The 20,554-nt window shown below is 46.6% G+C and overlaps 1 protein-coding gene across 1 annotated transcript; it reads right to left on the bottom strand.

The window, feature by feature from the left end:
* Nucleotides 1-20: 20 nt before the first annotated feature.
* DHX16 (DEAH-box helicase 16) lies at nt 21-19,119 on the bottom strand. Its single transcript, XM_036875382.2, has 20 exons — nt 18,466-19,119; nt 17,005-17,252; nt 16,746-16,908; nt 16,372-16,428; nt 8,560-8,814; nt 8,171-8,374; nt 7,899-8,090; nt 7,146-7,256; nt 6,887-7,002; nt 5,092-5,302; nt 4,795-4,893; nt 4,531-4,683; nt 3,001-3,141; nt 2,655-2,817; nt 2,441-2,559; nt 2,261-2,328; nt 1,391-1,553; nt 1,134-1,295; nt 668-841; nt 21-233 (listed from the first exon to the last, which is right to left on the bottom strand). Exons 1-20 carry the CDS (start codon nt 18,670-18,672, stop codon nt 105-107), a joined length of 3,135 nt encoding a protein of 1,044 aa, XP_036731277.1. The 5' UTR covers nt 18,673-19,119; the 3' UTR covers nt 21-104.
* Between the last annotated feature and the right edge of the window lie 1,435 nt (nt 19,120-20,554).

The raw sequence follows: 20,554 nt of genomic DNA, 5'->3' as shown, positions 1-20,554 counted from the left end.
CTCAAAAGTTCCCACAAGCATTATTCCAAAAATGTTTTATTAATGGATATTAAATAATGTCCAGAAGGAAAAGGAGCTGGTGTTGGGTTCTATGTATGTCCTCTCTACCCTAGCTCTTCTCGTGTCTTGCCTATTTTTTTGGGCATTTTCTTTGCATGGGGATCTTCTAGCTCCTTGGCCTTATAATAATGGGGTGCCACCTCCAGAAGCCAACTGCTCTCAATCTCCAGTACCTACAAGAAAAAAGAAGTCAGTAGGGTTCCCCTTTTCCAACCTAGGTTCTAATGTATGTTTGATCAGAAAAGTTTCTCTTCTCCCTTTGACTGCAGGGCTAAGGGAAAAGGTGCTGAGCTCAAAGACTACATACCCCAAGGGTAGACATTTCTATGTGTTATCTCAAGCTAGTCCTGAAAAAAGCCTGAACCTAAAGACTAAAGTAGGCTCAGGATAGAGACCACATCTGCTTGATTCACTATTATCACTGACACAAGAGGCATTCAAATATTGACTGACTGAACATAGAGTTCTCGGATTTTAGTAGATGCTGAGTTAGCTTGCAGGATATCCTATTTTATCCTACCTTACACCAATGTGTTCATTTCTCTGCCAGTCCCAACAATTTGAACCCACACATCTCCACCTTCCTAGGCAGGGGATGGTCCCTCACCTGTCTCATGAACTCCTTGGTGGTCAAGACAAGTTCATGGTAGAGCAGCCAGCGTGGCTGTTCCTCAAAGAGAGAGGAGTTGGGATGAATGAAGACCGTCTGTTGCTGTTTCACTGTGCGATAGCCACTACGAGTCAAGCGTGCTGTGTGGTAAAAGTAACCAGCAGTGATGGCCTAAGGAGCAGGCAGAAAAGGAAGTCAAAGGGGAAGCCAGACAGCCAGGCACCCATGGCACTTGCTATGTTTAGAGCTCAGGTTTCTGGAGAACTAGAAAGGTAAGGAATGCATGAAGAACCCCCAGCAAAGGAACCTCCAGTGGTAAGGGAGAAAGCACAGGGAAAGCACAGCTGCCACAAGAGCAGGAGGGCATACTTCCAGGCTTAAGGAAGTGCAGCAGACCACCATGGGAGAGGCACACTGCTGAGGAACCAGCCCGGAGCCAGCAGCAGACCAAAGAAACACTGACCTTGCGAACTCGGACATAGTCCCCCTGGCAGGAGCTGAGGCCAACTTCCACACGTTCCAGGAGTCCCTCCAGCTGTTCCCGCACATCCCGGGCTCGGCGCATTGATCTGAACTGAACAAAGTTCTCATAGCACCACTGGGAAGAATAACCACTCTCGACCCACTTTGAAGAGGGTTAAAAAAAAGAAGGTTAAGTATATACAACAGCACCAGAGTCCCCCATATCTCGCCCACTCCAATTCACCCAAGCCCAGTGACCTGTGTATAAACATTTAGCAGAACCAGGTGGTCCCCACCAGGGAGAAAAAAGTTGACACGGGCATTGTCGGCATGGACGACCTTATCTTTAGGTCTGTAGAAGATAGAGTTGTTGACAGAGAGCATGGCAGCCACCGTCAGGATCTCCTCTGAACAGCTGTACCTGGGGCAAGGAGAGAAAAGCATGAGAGTTCACGGCAAGATATAGTAACAGACACAGTGGGGGCAAGTGATCACTACATATGGATGAATGCTCACATGGAGACTGCAAATGGGATGATGGCTACACATCAGAGTACAGACTTTGGTGGCAGAGGTGGAATGACAGGGGTTGAGGAGGTGGGGGTGGTAGATGAAACAGTACCCAAGGAGGAATATCTGCAGAGGGGGGAGGCAGGAAAGACCTGGGCACTTCTGTGGGTTTTGTAGTAGGAAGGTATGCATTCCACGCATTCGGGAAATGTGGCACTTCAAGTTCATGTGATGACCTCTGACTTTGATCACAGCAGAGGAATGGCATTTAAAGCTACATCTAAGTGTTCCAGTCTGAAACCTTAGGAATAATTAAGTCCCCAAACCAGACCTCACTCAGCCCTCCTCACAGTTGGGAAGTCTTCCATTTCCATTCATGCCCCCAAATTTTCTATGTGTTTGTCAATCTTAACCCATTTGATATTATCATCAGGGACAGAACAGTGTCTTACTGATCCTATGGACCTCAAAAGGGCAGTAAGAGTTCTTCAGTAACTTATTATTTGTTAAAGAAGAATATGCTAGAGATAAAAAGAGCAAGATGACACAGGTGGCCATAAGAGACAGAGGAGGTATGGCCAGTTTGTGTGTGGGGCCCCGGCTGGAGTGGTAGCTTACTTCTCAGAGGCCAAGATCATCTTAGATAGCATGGGGTCCACCGGCAGCTCTGCCATCTTTCGGCCAGACTACAGAGAGAAAAGAGAGCTGAGGCCATCTTCCTTCTGGTGGCCCTTTGCAACTTGAGGGCTCATGCAACCCCTTCATCCTGCCCCAGTCCAGGCTGTCCTCCCACCTCACCGTGGTGAGCTCGCCAAGGTGGTTGAGGGCTCCCAGAGCATAGAGCTGTTCCAAAGCCAGCAGCAGGGTCTCATATGGTGGAGGGTCCAGGAAATCAAAGTGCATCAGGTCATGAATCCCTGAAGAAAGATGTGAGGGGGTAGAACAGTTTCTTCACAAGAACGAGTGGCTCCAGCCCCACTCCCTCCTCAGGAGGACTGGAGACCCCAATCACCTAAACTCTTCAGCAGCAACACAACATTGCCCAGGCTGGTCCTCTGGATCTCAGGCACTGTGGTTTCCTCTAGCTCATGCTGATAGGCCCAGGCGGTATACAAGCGGAAGCACTTCCCTGCAGCCACCCGACCTGCCCGACCAGCCCGCTGGTTGGCTGAGGCCTGGAAAGAAAGGAGAGGCAGGCTGGCTAACAATTTGGTAAGGGGAGAGAAAGGGTAGTATTTATGCAGGAAATCTGGGAGAGTGCAAACTGCTTATTCCTGTCCTCTAAGAAGCCAGAGGGCTTCTGGGGCTGTTTCTTCCTCCCGTTCCCCCATGGAGACCCTGCCAGAGCCCAGGCTGACCTTGCTGCAGGGTGTGACAGTGAGTGATTCCATGCCCGTTCGGGGGTTGTAACTCTTCTGCTTACAGAACCCTGGATCCAGCACATAAATGATGCCCTCAATGGTGAGCGATGTCTCAGCGATGTTTGTTGCTACAACCACCTGAGTAAGAGGATATAGTCACCCAGAGAACCCCCACCCACCTAGCTACTAGACACAATAATTCTGGAAGTTTTGGAGTGGAGAAACAGGGGCAGACAAGGGGCAGGAGCTGAGAGGATTAGTGTACAAAGTTAGGAGATGGGAACAAGGCCAGGAGAAGGGTAAGGGAGGAATGGGGATAAGTGGAGACAAAATGTGGAAAGGAAATAGAGAAGAGGATTCAGTTTTTTTCAGAGATGGGAGATGGTGGGTCCAGGTCCCTGGCCCTATCTTTCCCATTACCAAGTTCATATTCACCTTGACACATTACTGCCTGCAACAGCCTCCTAATAAGTCACTGTCTTGGCATCCAGAATGGTCCTTTTAAAATGTAAACCTGTCACATCACTCCCCCTATCCTTCAGTGGCTTCCCCTGCTACTTGGGAATTCTATTCAAGCCCTTGATGCCCTGAGTCCTCCAGTCCCTGGCTACCTTATAGACTTCATCTCCTAGCACTGTGGGCTCTCTTGCTCCACTCCCCAGCACCCACCTCACTCAGGTCCTTTGCATGAGCTGTTCCCTCTGCTGAGCACACTCTTCTCCCACAGATCAGCCTGGCTCTCTCCCTCACCGGGTCAGGCCTCAGCCTCCCTTTCACCTTACTGGAGAGAGAAACACCTTCCCTACAAGCCCAAGGAAAATACCATACCCTCAACCCTATCTTCTCATCTCTGTATCTCTTCACAGCATGTGTCACAAATCAACAGTATGTACATACATATCCACTGTCTCCTGACATTAAGGACTGTAAGCTCTGTGAGGCTAGGGACTTTGTTTTGTTCATCGCCATGTCCTCATCCTCTAGAACACTACCTGGCATGTGGGAGGAACTTGTTAAGTATCTGTTGACTGAAAGTTACATCTTTGCTCCAAACCCTTTGATTGCCACTCAACTGTCTAAAGTCCAGACTCTTCCACCTGCCATCAAAGGCCCTCCCTGATTTCAGTCATAGTTGGTTTTAGTTTGTTTCCCATCACTCCACCATGTGGACTTTCCACTAAGCCTTCTAGATTACACTCTGACCTCAAACACACCTTAGACTTTCCTCTGATATTCCCCCACAGTTTTCCTTATAGGTCCAAATGAAATCCCCCCTCCTGGCACACCAGGGCTTCCCTTCTCCTCTGCATCTATCCCCACAGTGCCTACTTTCCAGATCACACACTCAGCTGCCTCTCTGTTCACACTGTATTCATCCTCTTTCTCCAGCTCTGGAGGCAAAGGACCACCTGCTGCTCAGCCTGCGAGTGAAGCCTAGGACACACCTTGCATAGGGCAGGCACAGTCTTCCATTTTGGCCACGAGTGGTGTGAACTACAGTGAAGAAAGTTGGTTTCTCCAACTGACCTTTCGTGCCCCAGGGGGTGTGGGCTGGAAGATCCGAGCCTGCATGTCAGAAGGGAGGTTGGCATAAATGGGTAGCACCAAGAGCTCCCGGATTTTGGAGCCCAGGCGGCGGCAGCGATCCTGGAGCATCTCACAGGCAGCTTCGATCTCCTCCTGGATTTGGAGTGGGGACAGCAGCAGAAGTACAAGAGTCACAGAAGGCTGACCTGCCAGCCCTGTCTTCCCCTGGGACGCACATATTGCCCCTCCCCACTTGTCACATACTTGTCCTGTCAGGAACACCAGGATATCCCCGGGGGGCTGGGTCACGTGGATTTGCAGCACAGACACTACACAGGCCTCCAGGTAATCAGCCTCTGGAGCCTGGGGAGGAGGAAGAGAAGGAGAAGGGTCCAGGAAGGCCATCTGCACATGCAAAGCTCTTTCTCTCCTCCCAGCTAAACACTTTCTGCCAGTTCCCCTTTGGACTCTCTCTTTCCCCTTCCCTCCTTGGGACAACCTCCTTGTAAGGTGCCAGCTTCACTGCCTCGCAATTAAGCCCATCCTCCCCGAGGGGGGCACCTTGGTATAGAAGATGTCAACCGGAAACCTGCGTCCAGGGATTCGGAAGACAGGGGCATCATCAAAGAAGGTAGAAAAACGGGCTGTGTCCAGTGTGGCTGAAGCCACCAGAACCTTGAGTTCAGGCCGAAAACGAGCAACATCCTTGATCAACCCAAAGAGAATGTCTGTGTGTAGGGTCCGTTCATGAGCCTCATCTACCATCACCACACTGGGGAAGGAATGGGAGCAGTGAGCAAGGAGAGCTGGGCAATGCAGAAATGGACACAAGGGTCCCTTGGGTGTGGGCAAAGAGCCCAAGGATAAATGTGAATCATGGAGAAGCGAAACATCCCATTAAGTCAGACCAATAGTAAGTTAGAGAAAGCCAGAGCCCTGCGGTCTGCAGCCTAGCCCAGCCTGGGCAGGTGACAGCACCCGAGATCTGGAGGCTGAAAGCCGAGGCCAGAACAAGTCAGACATGCCCTCTAGGTCAGAGCAGGAGTCTGTTCAAGTCAGCAGAGGTAGAGGTATCTGTTTAAAAGAAAAAAAAGTGAAGACAGTCCTCTTTGAATAAGGCTGGGCCCCCCAGGCTGGCTGAGGAAGGGCAGACAGGACTTGAGCCACCATGACTCAAACAATCCAGAAGCTCCCAGGCTCCTGTGGGAACTTGGTGCATGTCCCTGTTGGACCTGCTGCCTGTTTCTGAAGGGAAGGGCTAGGGGAGCCTTCCTACCCCAACCTTAGAGGATTCTGCAGGCTTCTTGGTCTCCTCCCAACTTAGTTATGTGTGTGCCACCTTCTTTCTCCTTGTTCTAGGCTTTGGAATTCCAGATGACAGCCAAGCCTGCAGGAGCTCACCCCTAACTCGGCCCTCTATGCCTAACCCTTACTGTGATGGTGAAGTCCCTGGCTGTTTCACAAGGCAGGCTGGCTTGATGGGAAAACCCACACCCGAAACACTTGCATTGGCTCTCAGGTGCCATGGGTTCTTACAGATTTTTGCAAGGGATGTGAAGGATCAAATCATATTTGTCCTATTTCTCCACTGTGATCTTCTAGGACCAGAAATTCACAGCCTCCCAAGAGTTGAAAAGGCACATACTGCTCAGCTGGCCTGACCCCACCTCCATCCCATGCATGAATTCTTTCTCCTCCTCAGCACATGCTCATCCAGCCTGCTTGGCCAATGCCAGCACTGAGAACTCACTATTCATAGACCAAGCCCCTCCAAGACTTGGGCTACAGGCCCAAGAGTCAAGGTGGGAGTATTTTGACAGCCCTTGCAGTCCCTACCACTCTATGGCTTCTTAGCATTGAGATGAAATCCTTCTCCCTATAACCTCCCCCATGGTTCCTAGGTGTGGCTCTCTAGAGTCACATGAAACAAGGCTGATCCCTTTTTCCATATAACAGTCCTTCATATACTTAGAGGACCTCTGAGTTTCTCCCCTCTAAGCAGAATATTCTAAGTTTCTTTAAGTGGTCGTCACATGCTTTTTAAGTCTCCACAGTACCATTCTACTATCCTGGTTGTTTTCTAAATTCTGGAATCAACTGGGGAGGGAGGAGAAGCTTTCTATGCCGTCTTTTCTATCCCCGGGCCCCACCTTCATAGTACTTGGGGGTCAGTTCTAAGACTGTTTGAACCATAAATATTTAAGAACTGGTAAACTAATCAGAAGAAAATGCCCAAACTGACTGGGTAGGAAGGAAGGAGAAAAGGGCCAGGAATTAAAGGAGATCAGTAAGGCACCGAGAGGAACGAGGGCAATGGGAGGTGGGAGTCAGGCAGGGACAGAACCCCTGTGTATACCTGTAACTTGCAAGGTCAGGCTCAGAGAGGAACTCCCGGAGAAGCATCCCATCTGTCATATAGCGGAGGACAGTTCGCTCTGATGTGCAGTCCTCAAAGCGTATGCTGTAGCCAACCTGTCAAGGTTAGCAATCAAGAAGGAAGTACAGGGCTACAGGACGAGGGGCCAGTGCCTGGACCTGTGTGGGTCCTCAGGGCAGATGGGCTGAGACCCAGACCCTAGGAGCTCCCCTTGCTCCTCAGTCCCCATAGACCTTACCTCATTCCCAAGCTTCACACCCATCTCCCTGGCCACTCGGGCAGCCACACTCATGGCTGCCACTCTCCGGGGCTGGGTGCAGGCAATCTTCATACCCTTTTTTGTGTAACCCTGAGTGACAAGGAAAAAGAACATGCTTTACTATGTACATCCCTGGAGCCCAAGACAATTCAGGGAAAAAAGTTGTAGGTGCAAGGTAGAGGGAGAGAAGGGAATAGACAGAGGCTAGAAACCAGACAGTGGGGCAAACAGGACAGCTGACCCAGGGCCTGAGGGGGCCTGCACACAGCCCTGATTGTCCCAGACCTTACAAAATCAAGTTCAGGGCTCAGCTAGACTGGAGCTAGAAAAGGACAGACCAGCCGGGACAGACCCAAAGCAATGGGAACAAAGAGGGGGAGAGCAAACAAACAAGTCCGTTCATTCCTCATTTTCTGGCCCTGGCAGAGCTGTGTGAGCCAGGCTGGCTAGAATGTGGGGAGGTCCATACCCCACCATCTGTCCATCCACATGTCCTTTCAACGTGAATGTACTAAATGCCTACCAGGCATGGCAAGGGTGGCAGAACATGAGAACAGAAATGAGAAAAGAATCTGGCCCTCTTTCTCAGGAGCCTCAGGATTTAGTGGAAATGACCAAACAATTCAAGTGGAAAAGGTAAGTGACCAAACTGTCACATAAAAGGAGCATTGATGGGACTGTGCTTGCCAATGGCCGGCACCCCCACAACCTGGAGCAGATGGATGACTGTACCTCCTCGAATAGGTACTGCGGGATTTGGGTGGTTTTCCCTGAGCCTGTCTCGCCTTCAATGATGAGGACCTGATGATTGGCAATAGCAGCCAGGAGCTCCTCGCGAAACGGGAATACAGGGAGGCTGCGGCGGACGGCCTGGATGGACTCCTTCTGCTGAGCCTGGGTTGGTGCAGGTGATGCTGATGGCTCCTAAGAAGGAGAAAGAGGGGCATGAACTCCAGGGCCAGCTCCCCATCTTCCTCAGAATGTCCCAGAACTTACCCTCTCACCTCATCGCCTTGGAGCTGAGTGGCTCGGACAAACTCTATGGTCTCATCCTCCTCCAGAACCAGTTGATATTTGGGCTCTTGGGCAGCAGCATCTCGGGCCCCAAACTTCAGGGATGCTGCCCCCAGCCGGGCCTCCTCCCAGCGCCGCTGCTCCTCCCCAGGGGCGCCTGATTCTTCCTCCACGAGATCCACAGCTCGTGCTGGCTATGGAGAGGGTCATGGGAAGACAAAGGATGCCCCCCTCTGTGCCCAATCCCCTCCTCCCCAGTCACCACCCCTGCCCTCTGGGAAAGGCAAGACAAAGACTGGGCCAGCCAAGGCACTGCCCACTGCCTTTCCCTTCCCTCAGCCTGGGGACCAGGGCTGAAGCAGACCCTGTTTCACCTCACCTGTCCTCGGGTCTCCTCAGGCATGTGGTAGCGATTGGTCGCCTCCAGCTTCTCCTGCTCCCCTGCTGCCCGGTACTCCCGAGCCAGATCCCGCACTCGCCGCTTGTATTTGAGCTCCCGCTGCTCATGCCGGCTCAGCTCTACATCCCCAAAAAGGAACTCCTCATCAGCCAGCTCGGCCTCCAGGTCCTCAAGCTTCTCTCGCTCTCGCTTAGCCAGGTATTCTCGGCGGGATTTCTTCCGCAGCTCAGGGACCTGGGTCAGGACAGGCAGTCAAAGCCTCACCCTGCTGGAACAGCAACCCCTTTCCTTCCCTACCTGTCAGAATGACACAATCCCTACAGGCCAGTATGAGAACCTAAAGATGTGTCCTCCACCTTCACTCTGTGATGTCCAACTGGACAAATGGCATGCCCAAAGCTGGGCCTCTATGAAAGCCACACACTGACCCCACACACTGCCCTCCAGCAGCAGGATCCAGTTAGAAGGTCCTCTGTGCAGCCTCATCCTCTTTGTCAAGATAGATTTGTTAAAGCAACTAATTGAATATGTTATGTTCTACCCTATTTGATTCAACTTAGTAGAAAGGGGGAAAACAAAGGGCTGATAACAGCATTTAGAAGCATAGGTCTCAAACTGAAAATAACTGAGACAACTGGAAACCACTTGATGTGCCAACACTAGGTAATCTTCAGCCCCAGTTAGATGCTCCCTGGTCTTAAACCAAACGACTCTAATTTGGGGAAAGAGTATATAATTTTTTTACATATAAAAAGTTGGTAGTACAGCATCCAACTGTAAGGCAAAGGGAGGGAGACTACAGAAATAAAACAATCTCTGGAAGGACTTAAAAGCAGAATGGATGAGATGCAAGAAGCCATTGATGGAATAGAAACCAGAGAACAGGAATGTACAGAAGCTGATGCAGAAAGAGATAAAAGGATCTCCAAGAATGAAACAATATTATGAGAACTGTGTGACCAATCCAAAAGGAACAATATCTGCATTATAGGGGTACCAGAAGAAGAAGAAGAGAGAAAAAGGGATAGAAAGTGTATTTGAAGAAATAATTGCTGAGAACTTCACCAAACTGGGGGAGGAAATAGTCACTCAGACCACAGAAACACACAGAACTCCCAACAGAAGGGACCCAAGGAGGACAACACCAAGACACATAAAAATTAAAATGGCAAAGATCAAGGACAAGGACAGAGTTTTAAAGGCAGCTAGAGAGAGGAAAAAGACCACCTACAAAGGAAAACCCATCAGGCTATAATCAGACTTCTCAACAGAAACCTTAAAGCCAGAACAGAATGGCATGATATATTTAATGCAATGAAACAGAAGGGCTTTGAACAAGAATACTATATCCAGCACGATTATCACTTAAATATGAAGGAGGGATTAAACAATTCCCAGACAAGCAAAAGTTGAGGGAATTTGTCTCCCACAAACCACCTCTACAGGGTATTTTAGAGGGACTGCTATAGATGGGAGCCCAGCTAAGGCTAAATAGATGTCACCAGAGAAAATAAAATCACAGCAAAGAAGGCAGACCAACCAAATACTAACTAAAGGCAAAAAATAAAATCAACTACCCACAACAGCAGTCAAAGGAAACACAAAAGAGCACAGAATAAAACAACCAACATATAATGAATATAGGAGGAGGAATAAGAAAGGAGAGAAATAAACAATCACCAGACAGTGTTTATAATAGCTCAATAAGAGAGTTAAGTTAGACAGTAACATACTAAAGAAGCCAACCTTGAACCTTTGGTAATCACGAATCTAAACCCTGCAATGGCAATAAGTACATATCTTTCAATAATTCCCCTAATTGTAAATGGACTGACTGCACCAATCAAAAGACACAGAGTAACAGAATGGATAAAAAAGCAAGACCCATCTATATGCTGCTTACAAGAGACTCACCTCAAACCCAAGGACATGCACAGACTAAAAGTCAAGAGATGGAAAAAGATATTTCATGCAAACAACAAGGAGAAAAAAGCAGCTGTTGCAGTACTAGTATCAGACAAAATAGACTTCAAAACAAAGAAAGTAATGAGAGATAAAGAAGGACATTATATAATGATAAAGGACTCAGTCCAACAAGAGGAAATAACCATTATAAATACACACGCACCCAACACAGGAGCACCAGCATATGTGAAACAAATACTAACAGAATTAAAGGAGCAAATAGAATGCCATGCACTCATTTTAGGAGACTTCAACACACCACTCACTCCAAAGGAGAGATCCACCAGACAGAAAATAAGGTCACAGAGGCACTGAACAACACACTAGAACAGATGAACCTAATCGACATCTATAGAACTCTACACCCAAAAGCAGCAGGATACACATTCTTCTCAAGTGCACATGGAACTTTCTCCAGAATAGACCACATACTATGCCATAAAAAGAGCCTCAGTAAATTCAAAAAGATTGAAATTCTGCCAACCAACTTTTCAGAACACAAAGGTATAAAACTAGAAATAAACTGTACAAAGAAAGTAAAAAGGCTCACAAACACATGGAGGCTTAACAACATGCTCCTAAATAATCAATGGATCAAAGACCAAATTAAAATAGAGATCAAGCAAAATATGGAAACAAATGATAACAACAACACAAAGCCCCAACTTCTGTGGGACAAAGCGAAAGCAGTTTTACGAGGAAAGTATACAGCAATCCAGGCATATTTAAAGAAGGAAGAACAATCCCAAATGAATAGTCTAACATTACAATTATAGAAATTGGAAAAAGAACAAATGAGGCCTAAAGTCAGCAGAAGGAGAGACATAATAAAGATCAGAGAAGAAAATATAAAATTGAGAAGAATAAAACAATAGAAAAAAATCAATGAATCCAAGAGCTGCTGGTTCTTTGAGAAAATAAACAAAATAGAAAAGCCTCTAGCCAGACTTATTAAGAGAAAAAGAGAATCAACACACATCAACAGAATCAGAAACGAGAAAGGAAAAATCACTACGGACCCCACAGAAATACAAAGAATTATTAGAGAATACTATGAAAACCTATATGCTAATGAGCTGGAAAACCTAGAAGACATGGACAACTTCCTAGAAAAATACAATGTTCCAAGAATTGACCAAGGAAGAAACAGAAAATCTAAACAAACCAATTACCAGCAAAGAAATTGAATCGGTAATCAAAAAACTACCCAAGAACAAAACTCCTGGGCCATATGGATTTACCTCGGAATTTTATCAGACATACAGAGAAGATATAATACCCATTCTCCTTAAAGTTTTCCAAAAAATAGAAGAGGAGGGAATACTCCCAAACTCATTCTATGAAGCCAGCACCACCCTAATACCAAAACCAGGCAAAGACCCCAGTAAAAAAGAAAATTACAGACCAATATCCCTGATGAACATAGATGCAAAAATACTCAACAAAATATTAGCAAACAGAATTCAAAAATACATCAAGAGGATCATACACCATGACCAAGTGTCATCCAAGCAGTGCAAGGATGGTACAACATTCGAAAATTCATCAACATTCTCCACCACATAAATAAAAGGAAGGAGAAAAACCACATGATCATCTCCATAGATGCTGAAAAAGCATTCGACAAAATTTAACATCCATTCATGATAAAAACTCTCAACAAAATGGGCACAGAGGGCAAGTACCTCAACATAATAAAGGCCATATATGATAAACCCACAGCCAACATCATACTGAACAGCAAGAGCTGAAAGCTTTTCTCTGAGGTCGGGTACAAGACAGGGATGCCCACTCTCCCCACTGTTATTCAACATAGTACTGGAGGTCCTAGCCATGGCAATTAGACAAAACAAAGAAATACAAGGAATCCAGATTGGTAAAGAAGAAGTTAAACTGTCACTATTTGCAGATGACATGATATTGTACATAAAAAACCCTAAAGACTCCACTCCAAAACTACTAGAACTAGTATCGGAATTCAGCAAAGTTGCAGGATACAAAATTAACACACAGAAATCTGTGCATTTCCTATACACTTACAATGAAGTAACAGAAAGAGAAATCAGGAAAACAATTCCATTCACAACTGCATCAATAAGAATAAAATACCTAGGAATAAACCTAACCAAGGAAGTGAAAAACCTATACCCTGAAAACTACAAGACACTCCTAAGAGAAATTAAAGGGGACACTAACAAATGGAAACTCATCCCATGCTCTTGGCTAGGAAGAATTAATAGCGTCAAAATGGCCATCCTGCCCAAAGCAATATACAGATTTGATGCAATCCCTATCAAATTACCAACAGCGTTCATCAATGACCTGGAACAAATAGTTCAAAAATTCATATGGAAACACCAAAGACCCCAAATAGCCAAAGCAATCCTGAGAAGGAAGAATAAAGTGGTGGGGGGATCTCGTTCCCCAACTTCAAGCTCTACTACAAAGCCACAGTAATCAAGACAATTTGGTACTGGCACAAGAACAGAGCCACAGACCAGTGGAACAGAATAGAGACTCCAGACATTAACCCAAACATATATGGTCAATTAATATATGATAAAGGAGCTGTGGACATACAATGGGGAAAATGACAGCCTCTTTAACAGCTGGTGTTGGCAATACTGGACGGCTACATGTAAGAGAATGAAACTGGATCATTGTCTAACCCCATACACAAAAGTAAATTCGAAATGGATCAAGACCTGAATATAAGTCATGAAACCATAAAACTCTTAGAAAAAATCATAGGCAAAAATCTCTTGGACGTAAACATGAGAGACTTCTTCATGAACATACCTCCCTGGGCAAGGAAAACAAAAGCAAAAATGAACAAGTGGGACTATATCAAGCTGAAAAGCTTCTGTACTGCAAAGGACACCATCAATAGAACAAAAAGGTATCCTACAGTATGGGAGAATATATTCAGAAATGATAGATCCGATACAGGGTTGACATCCAAAATATATAAAGAGCTCACGCACCTCAACAAACAAAAAGCAAATAAGCCAATTAAAAAATGTGCAGAGGAGCTGAACAGACAGTTCTCCAAAGAAGAAATTCAAATGACCAACAGACACATGAAAAGATGTTCCACATTGCTAATCATCAGAGTAATGCAAATTAAAACCACAATGAGATATCATTTCACACCAGTAAGGATGGCTACCATCCAAAAGACAAACAACAACAAATGTTGGTGAGGTTGTGGAGAAAGGGGAACCCTCCTACACTGCTGGTGGGAATGTAAATTAGTTCAACCATTGTGGAAAGCAGTATGGAGGTCCCTTAAAAAGCTCAAAATAGATATACCATTTCACCCAGGAATTACACTTCTAAGAATTTACCCTAAGAATGCAGCAGCCCAGTTTGAAAAAGACAGATGCACCCCAAAATTTAGCACAGCACTATTTACAATAGCCAAGAAAAGGAAGCAACCTAAGTATCCATCAGTAGATGAATGGATAAAGAAGATGTGGTATATATACACAATGGAATATTATTCAGCCATAAGAAGAAAACAAATCCTACCATTTGCAAAAACATGGATGGAGCTAGAGGGTATTATACTCAGTGAAGTAAGCCAGGCGGAGAAAGACAAGCACCAAATGATTTCACTCATATGTGGAGTATAAGAACAAAGAAAAACTGAAGGAACAAAACAGCAGCTGACTCACAGAACCCAAGAATGGACTAACAGTTACCAAAGGGAAAGGGACTGGGGAGGATGGGTGGGAAGGGAGGGATAAGGGGGGGGAAAAGAATGGGGACCTTACGGTTAGCGTGTATAATGTGGGGGGGGGGGGGCACGGGGAAGGCTGTGCAACACAGAGAAGACAAGTAGTGATTTTACAGCATCTTACTATGCTGATGGACAGTGACTGTAATGGGGTTTGTGGGGGGGACTTGGTGAAGGGGGTAGCCTAGTAAACATAATGTTCTTCATGTAATTGTAGATTAATGATAACAAAATAAGGATAAAAAAAGAATAATATGCAATTCTTAAATATTGAAAAATAAAAATTCATGAGCCCAATGTGACACACACACACACAAACACAAAGAATGGGAAAAAAACTTGTCATCTTGAAACCTTCTTAATTGTGTGTATCAATGATAACTTAATAAAAAAAATACTTGCCACCAATGAGGTGTCTGTTAAGCCAAACCCCCTACTCTGAAAATTAAGAGGCAACAAACATTTACCCTGTCTTTTAAGAAACATTTAGCTTACTCCTAGTTGTGGAGGAAAAGCTCTTCTTTATATAAAAAGGCTAGCCAATAAATGTAGAAGGCATGTCAGAATCCAAAACTCACCATTTTGCAATCTCCAATGAAATAACCGATTCAGTAAAGGATGAGATATGGTTGCTAAACCAGGAAATAAGAAGCTATTGGAAGAAAGGACACCTGTACTAACAGGTACATAGTTGGAGAGCATATCCCTGGATGGGGTACAAATGAAAGTGTCCATTACCACCTAAGAGGTGTTCCTGCCACAACGACAGAACCTGGATTTCTTGGCAAGCTTTAGATCCAACTTCCACTTGAAAGGAAGCACATGGCATAGAAGAACTTAACATTACAAAATAAGGATCAGATAAATCCTGAATGTAGGGCATGGTACAAGATGAGACAGAAAGAGGAAGATAAAATGAAACAAACTTAGGAGACTTAACAACCAAATGCAATGCATGAACTTGGACTAGATTAAAATTTGGAAAGAGCCTTTATCAAAGACATTTTGAGGTAACTGGGGATATTTTACTACAGACAGGTCCACAGCTGATATATGAGAATCACTGTTCATCTTGGGTCTGACAGTGGCATTGTGGTTTTAGAAGGCAGCATTTTTATTCTTAGGAGGTACATGCTACATGCTGATGAGATAAAATACTATGATGCCTATAACTTTTTTAAATGGTTCAAAAAAAAAAGGCCCACATTTACATAGACACCACAAATATTGCACATGGTATTAGCAATTTCTGACCAAATAATCGTATGAGCATTCATTATACTGTTCTTTCAATCCTATTTATCTCAAAGTTTTTATAATTGAAAAAGAAAAGCAAAACTCAGGGAAATAAAAACATTACACCAGCATTGAGAGATGTCTCGGAAGCCTCTGACCACAGCCATTCTGTGGGGTAGGATGTGAGATGGATTGGTTGGGAGAGACCCGAGTTCCACTAGGCCATTCTTAAGACACCAGTCTTAAACTTCTTTGGGAAATCTAAGTGTCACCGTACCTGGGAAGACCAGGCCTCAGGAAAACTGCCTGCCCTACCTAGACTCACACCAGAATAAGTCCAGTTCATTAGTTACAAGGGCTCCGTCCCTGTCCAGTGAGAAGACCAACCCAGGATACCAGAGGGAGATCACAAGGCCACGATGGGGAAGGAGGGATGAGGTGGTAGCAAGGTATTTGGAGAGGGTGTGCCCAAGACGAAAGGTCAGCACATCCATTGGCAGAGGGACAGCAATGCTGCCTCTGCCATCCATTCACCGCCGTGTTGCTCCAGCTGCCTTTGATTGCATTTCGTTAAGTCCCAGGGACAGGAAAAGCTCGCATTCCCCTTACTAACACACAGTGTGATTTGATCCTAAGGAGGCAAGGAGGGTTTGTAGGTAGCTTCCTTCCCTCTGTAACTTAAGCCTATCCTTAGCAGGCTCCTGTCAACCATGCCCCCTCCTCCCAAGACTTGATACCCTATCAGCATCCCCTCCAAACTTCCTGTGTTATCTGTTCTCCTATCCCTAGCCACTCCATCAGAAAGTCCTCCCTTTTGTCTTCTGATCTGGCTTCCTGGGCCTAGAACTCACCATAGCTTTCCGGTCTTCCTCAGCCATCTTAAGGCGCTTCTGAGCCTCTTCATAAGCCTAGGAGAAGACACCAAGAAGGGAGGGCTATAAGGCCAGAAGTCCCCATACCCACTCCCCTTCTAGAATCACAAGGATCATTCAAATGTATGCTAGCACAAAGAAATGTCCCTTCTCAGTGAGGAACCTCTGTGGCTACAGGTTCAGCAGAGGGTCACCTGGGCGAGAGGACCCAGAGGGGTCCCCTCACCACAGAGATGAACATAGCACGAGGCAGTCCCTTGTCTTCCCAGGGATCGCTATCTCTGCAGTCACACCCAACCTGAGATTTGACCCAGGCATCTTCCTGGGTTACAAAACATGCTTCTTCCATGCACCTTCTTGTCTGACCGCTCCAGGACATTGCGAGTTCGGTCCTTGTCCCGCTGCCGAACCCTCTCGGCGAAGGCATCACGTTCCTCCAAGTCCTGCAGGCGCTCGCGCTCTGTCCGCTCCCACTCATCCTCTGACTCTGGCTCCTCTGCCTGCTGTTTACTCCCCCTGCAACCCAAGCCAGCCATGAAATAAGGGCATCCAGGAGGCTTACTGTCCTGTCATTCACCTGCAACATCCTCTCTCACCCTTCTTCTGACTTACTCTGTCTTTCTCTTCCTTTTCTCAGAAACCTCTTCCTCCTCTTCTTCCTCCTCCTCCTGACGTTTCTTCCTGAGGTGTTTCCGTTTTTTACGCTTCTTCTGGAGACTGCTTCCAGCCTTACCTACAGTCTCCTCACTGCTCTCCTCACTGTCTTCCAGCAACTTATAGGATCGGTTCTTCTCCAGCAGTGCTCGGGCCTCTCGCTCAGCTGCCCGAGCTGGCTTTTCTACCACTGTCTTCCGTGGCACCTGTCAGTAGAGAGGAAGAAAAGGGATGTGAGCAACTCCTGATCTCTGTCCTCCTACTCTTCCCTGTTCCTAGTCTACAGAATGACTTAATCTTAAACCAGCCTTCATCTCTTCTCTCCTCCCCATGCCTTCACACCATGTTCTTCAGCCTGAATTGGGCCTCTCAGCTTCCAAACTTCCTCACAGTCATTCATTTAACAAACATTTATTGAAGCCTGTCCCATGCACCAGGTATACTTGCTAGGCACTGAGAATACAGGAATAAACAAGAGACAAAAATCCCTGCCCTTATGGAATTTATTTTATATTGTCACACCCAATTTTCAATTGCACAGACTCTGTTCTTCCCAATTATTAAGTCATTCATACAAAAGGATTAACATGCTACAAGGATAGATTTGCTCAGGTCTGTCACATGCCTGATACTGAACCACACTCCAGAGATATACTGGTAAACAAACTAACATAAAGTACCACCCTGACATCACTTACATCCTAACCTCATCTCTCCCCAGGCACCATATAGGACAGCCACACCAGGCTATACTTGCCAGTCTCTGAACATACTGAACACTTTCCATATACTTACTGAGCACCTGTTCTGTCAGGTGCTCTGTTAGTTGGTAGGAACACAAAGACGAGAAATATACAGGCCTGTCCTTCAGGAGCTCACTGTCACACCTTTACTACTTCCCCCTTCTCTACCTGACAAATTCCAGGGAATCTTCGGGCTTGCTTTTCCTGATCACTGCCTCCACCTCTTCTGCCCTCCCACAGCACTTCCCGCACATCTCCTTCTATAGCTTTGCTATTCCAAGTGTGGTCCTGGATCTTCACCCGGAAACTTGTTAGAAATGCAAGACACTAAGATCTCATCCCATACCTCCCAAATCGAAAGATGCACTTTAACAAGGGCCCTGGATGAATCGTATGTTTGCTCTGAAGGAATGTTAAAGTTCGAGAAGCACTTAACCCAACACACTTGAGCCCTCCTCAATCTTCTCCCCTGAGCTGGACATCCAGCATCTAGCACAGTACACAGGCGATAACGGAAAGAGTTAATGCCTGTGAATTTAGCTTACTTAATTCCCCGAAGGACACTTTGCCTAGCCGCACCTGTAAAATTAACCAGGGCCCCTCCCCAGGCTCCAACCTCAGCTCCCGCCCCTCCCACGCCGGGCCCCGCCCCAGCGCGCCCCACCCCTCGCGACACCTTGTTCCAGAGTCTCAGGGCGAAGTCCTGGGCCGGCCCACTGAGGTCCAGGGTATCAGTGTCTCTCAGGCGCTGCACGAACTCCTCGGCTGAGGCGCAGCGCTGCGCGGTACCGATCAGGAACTGGGCCACGTGCCGCTCGCTCAGCCCCAGCACCGAGTGCAGCTCGTCTTGCACCCAGCGCTCTAGCCCGGCCGGTGCAGTCATGGCGACCCACGCTCCCTGTTCCCGGCCTTGAAGTGGCTCGAGCAGCTGGTCTGGCTGCCGGGCCCGGCGGAAGCCTGGAGGCCTTCAGTCCTGTGCTGGAGCCTTAGCTCCGCAAGGGTGCTGGCTTAGGACCTTGGGGTTCAGTTTCAGACAGCCCAAAACCTTCTTCGCCGACCGCGGAGGCCGGAAGCCCTCGCACTTTTCCGACCTCAGCACTACGGTGGCCGAGCGAGTTCAAACCTCGCGGAACAGTACCTGAAACTTCGATAAAACATTTTCATTTCCGCCTCTATCGAATTTCTCTGCCGCCCTCTGATGGTCAGTCCGTGGGTGCTTCACTCACTCTTTCAATAAATGCTGAACGCCTAATGTGTGCTCGGCCCAATTTTAGTCCCTGGGGATATAGCCATAAAACACATCAGGCAAAATCCCTCACAGAATTTACATCAGGGTTGGGGGCGGGAGGTGAAGGGTAGACAAGATACGTAGTAAATAAAATATGTAAGTCCTATGGGTTAAAAAGCATTCAGGGTGTCGGGGCAGGGATCGAGGTCGGGGGGAGGCCGGGAGGTGGATTCTATTTCAAATTGGAAGATCAGGTCCAGGCTTAGGAAAGATTAGCACAAACTGATTAGGATTGACCTTTGTTTAGAACTGGTATCTGCAGCAGGAACGAATACAGGTTAGGCATCAGCGAGAACCTCCAGGCAGGAAGAGATAGGATCTGGGAGAAAAATAAAAGATGCCCTCTTTTCTTGGTTATTTTAAAAGATCTTCAGACTAAGGAATGTGTGGACTGTGTTCTGCGTTTTTGCTAATAGGTTGCCAAATTCACTGGTGGCTGCTTATTTAAAAATAAGTAGAATTTGTTTCTTGACTATCTGCTTGTCTGAACTCTGACCCTGTGAGGAGAAAGTGAAGGTTCCTATGGCCAGGATTCTCACCTGGCCCTGGTCGGCTTGCACACCACCCACGTGTGGGCAATACGTTGTTATTGACTCTATATAAAGAGCTCCGTCCAGTACTCTGGCTGCAAGGCTGCAGAAGAGAAGCTAGAAGGCGGCGCCGATGATGGAGGCTGAGACAGCTGCAGAGGCAGAAAGGCCGGAGGCAGAGACTGGCTTGCTGCATGCAGACTCACTCTGAGTAGACAGGATTCTAGTGATTGACCTGTCACCATGGGAATAAAGTTGGGTATAAACCCTTTCACCCCAAGAACATTCCATTGTCATTTTTTGGTCTCACTGCACCCATAGTGAACTTATCCAGGGCTGAAAACCATTGGCAAGACACCCTGCTTCGTACTTCCATGATCAACTGAACTAGTCAGACACTGTTATTGGTAAGTGAAATATTGTTATTCCTATTAACAGCCACAGGTAGCTAGCTCCATATCGTTGACTTCTTGGATGCATTGTTTTCTGAAATGGACTTTGGGCACCCCTGGCATCTCAGAGCTTCCTGCCTCGGCTTTCCTGGGTCACAGCTGATTGGGATCTTTACCTAATTAGCTACTAATGTAAACACTCTGTTTCCCTCTATACCCATGCCCTCGCTAAACTGGTCATTCTTTCGACAGCTTGTTTTTCCCTTGCTAGTAAATTAAAGACCTTTGGCATATGTTTAGGATCAATTTGTCTAATATATTTTGTATTTAGTAAAATGTATCTTCTGACTAGGCTGTGAGAAGCATCCTGTAGTGGTGAGACTATTAACTACTCAACCACATCTTTACTAGCATAGAGAACTGAAAAAATGACCTAGTAAGTAAAGTATAGATCTTCCACATTAGAAATTCCTTGAAATGGGAAAAACCTCTGTGGGGAAAATGGAAGTTCCCCACTTCCATTTTCCAGGTTCCTCACCTGACCCTAAACTACTT

The sequence above is a fragment of the Manis pentadactyla genome, chromosome 16 (assembly GCF_030020395.1).
Source record: "Manis pentadactyla isolate mManPen7 chromosome 16, mManPen7.hap1, whole genome shotgun sequence".
NCBI classification, from domain to species: Eukaryota; Metazoa; Chordata; class Mammalia; order Pholidota; family Manidae; genus Manis; species Manis pentadactyla.
Note: the sequence above shows the minus strand (reverse complement) of the source record. Positions and strands in the feature narration are given on the sequence as shown.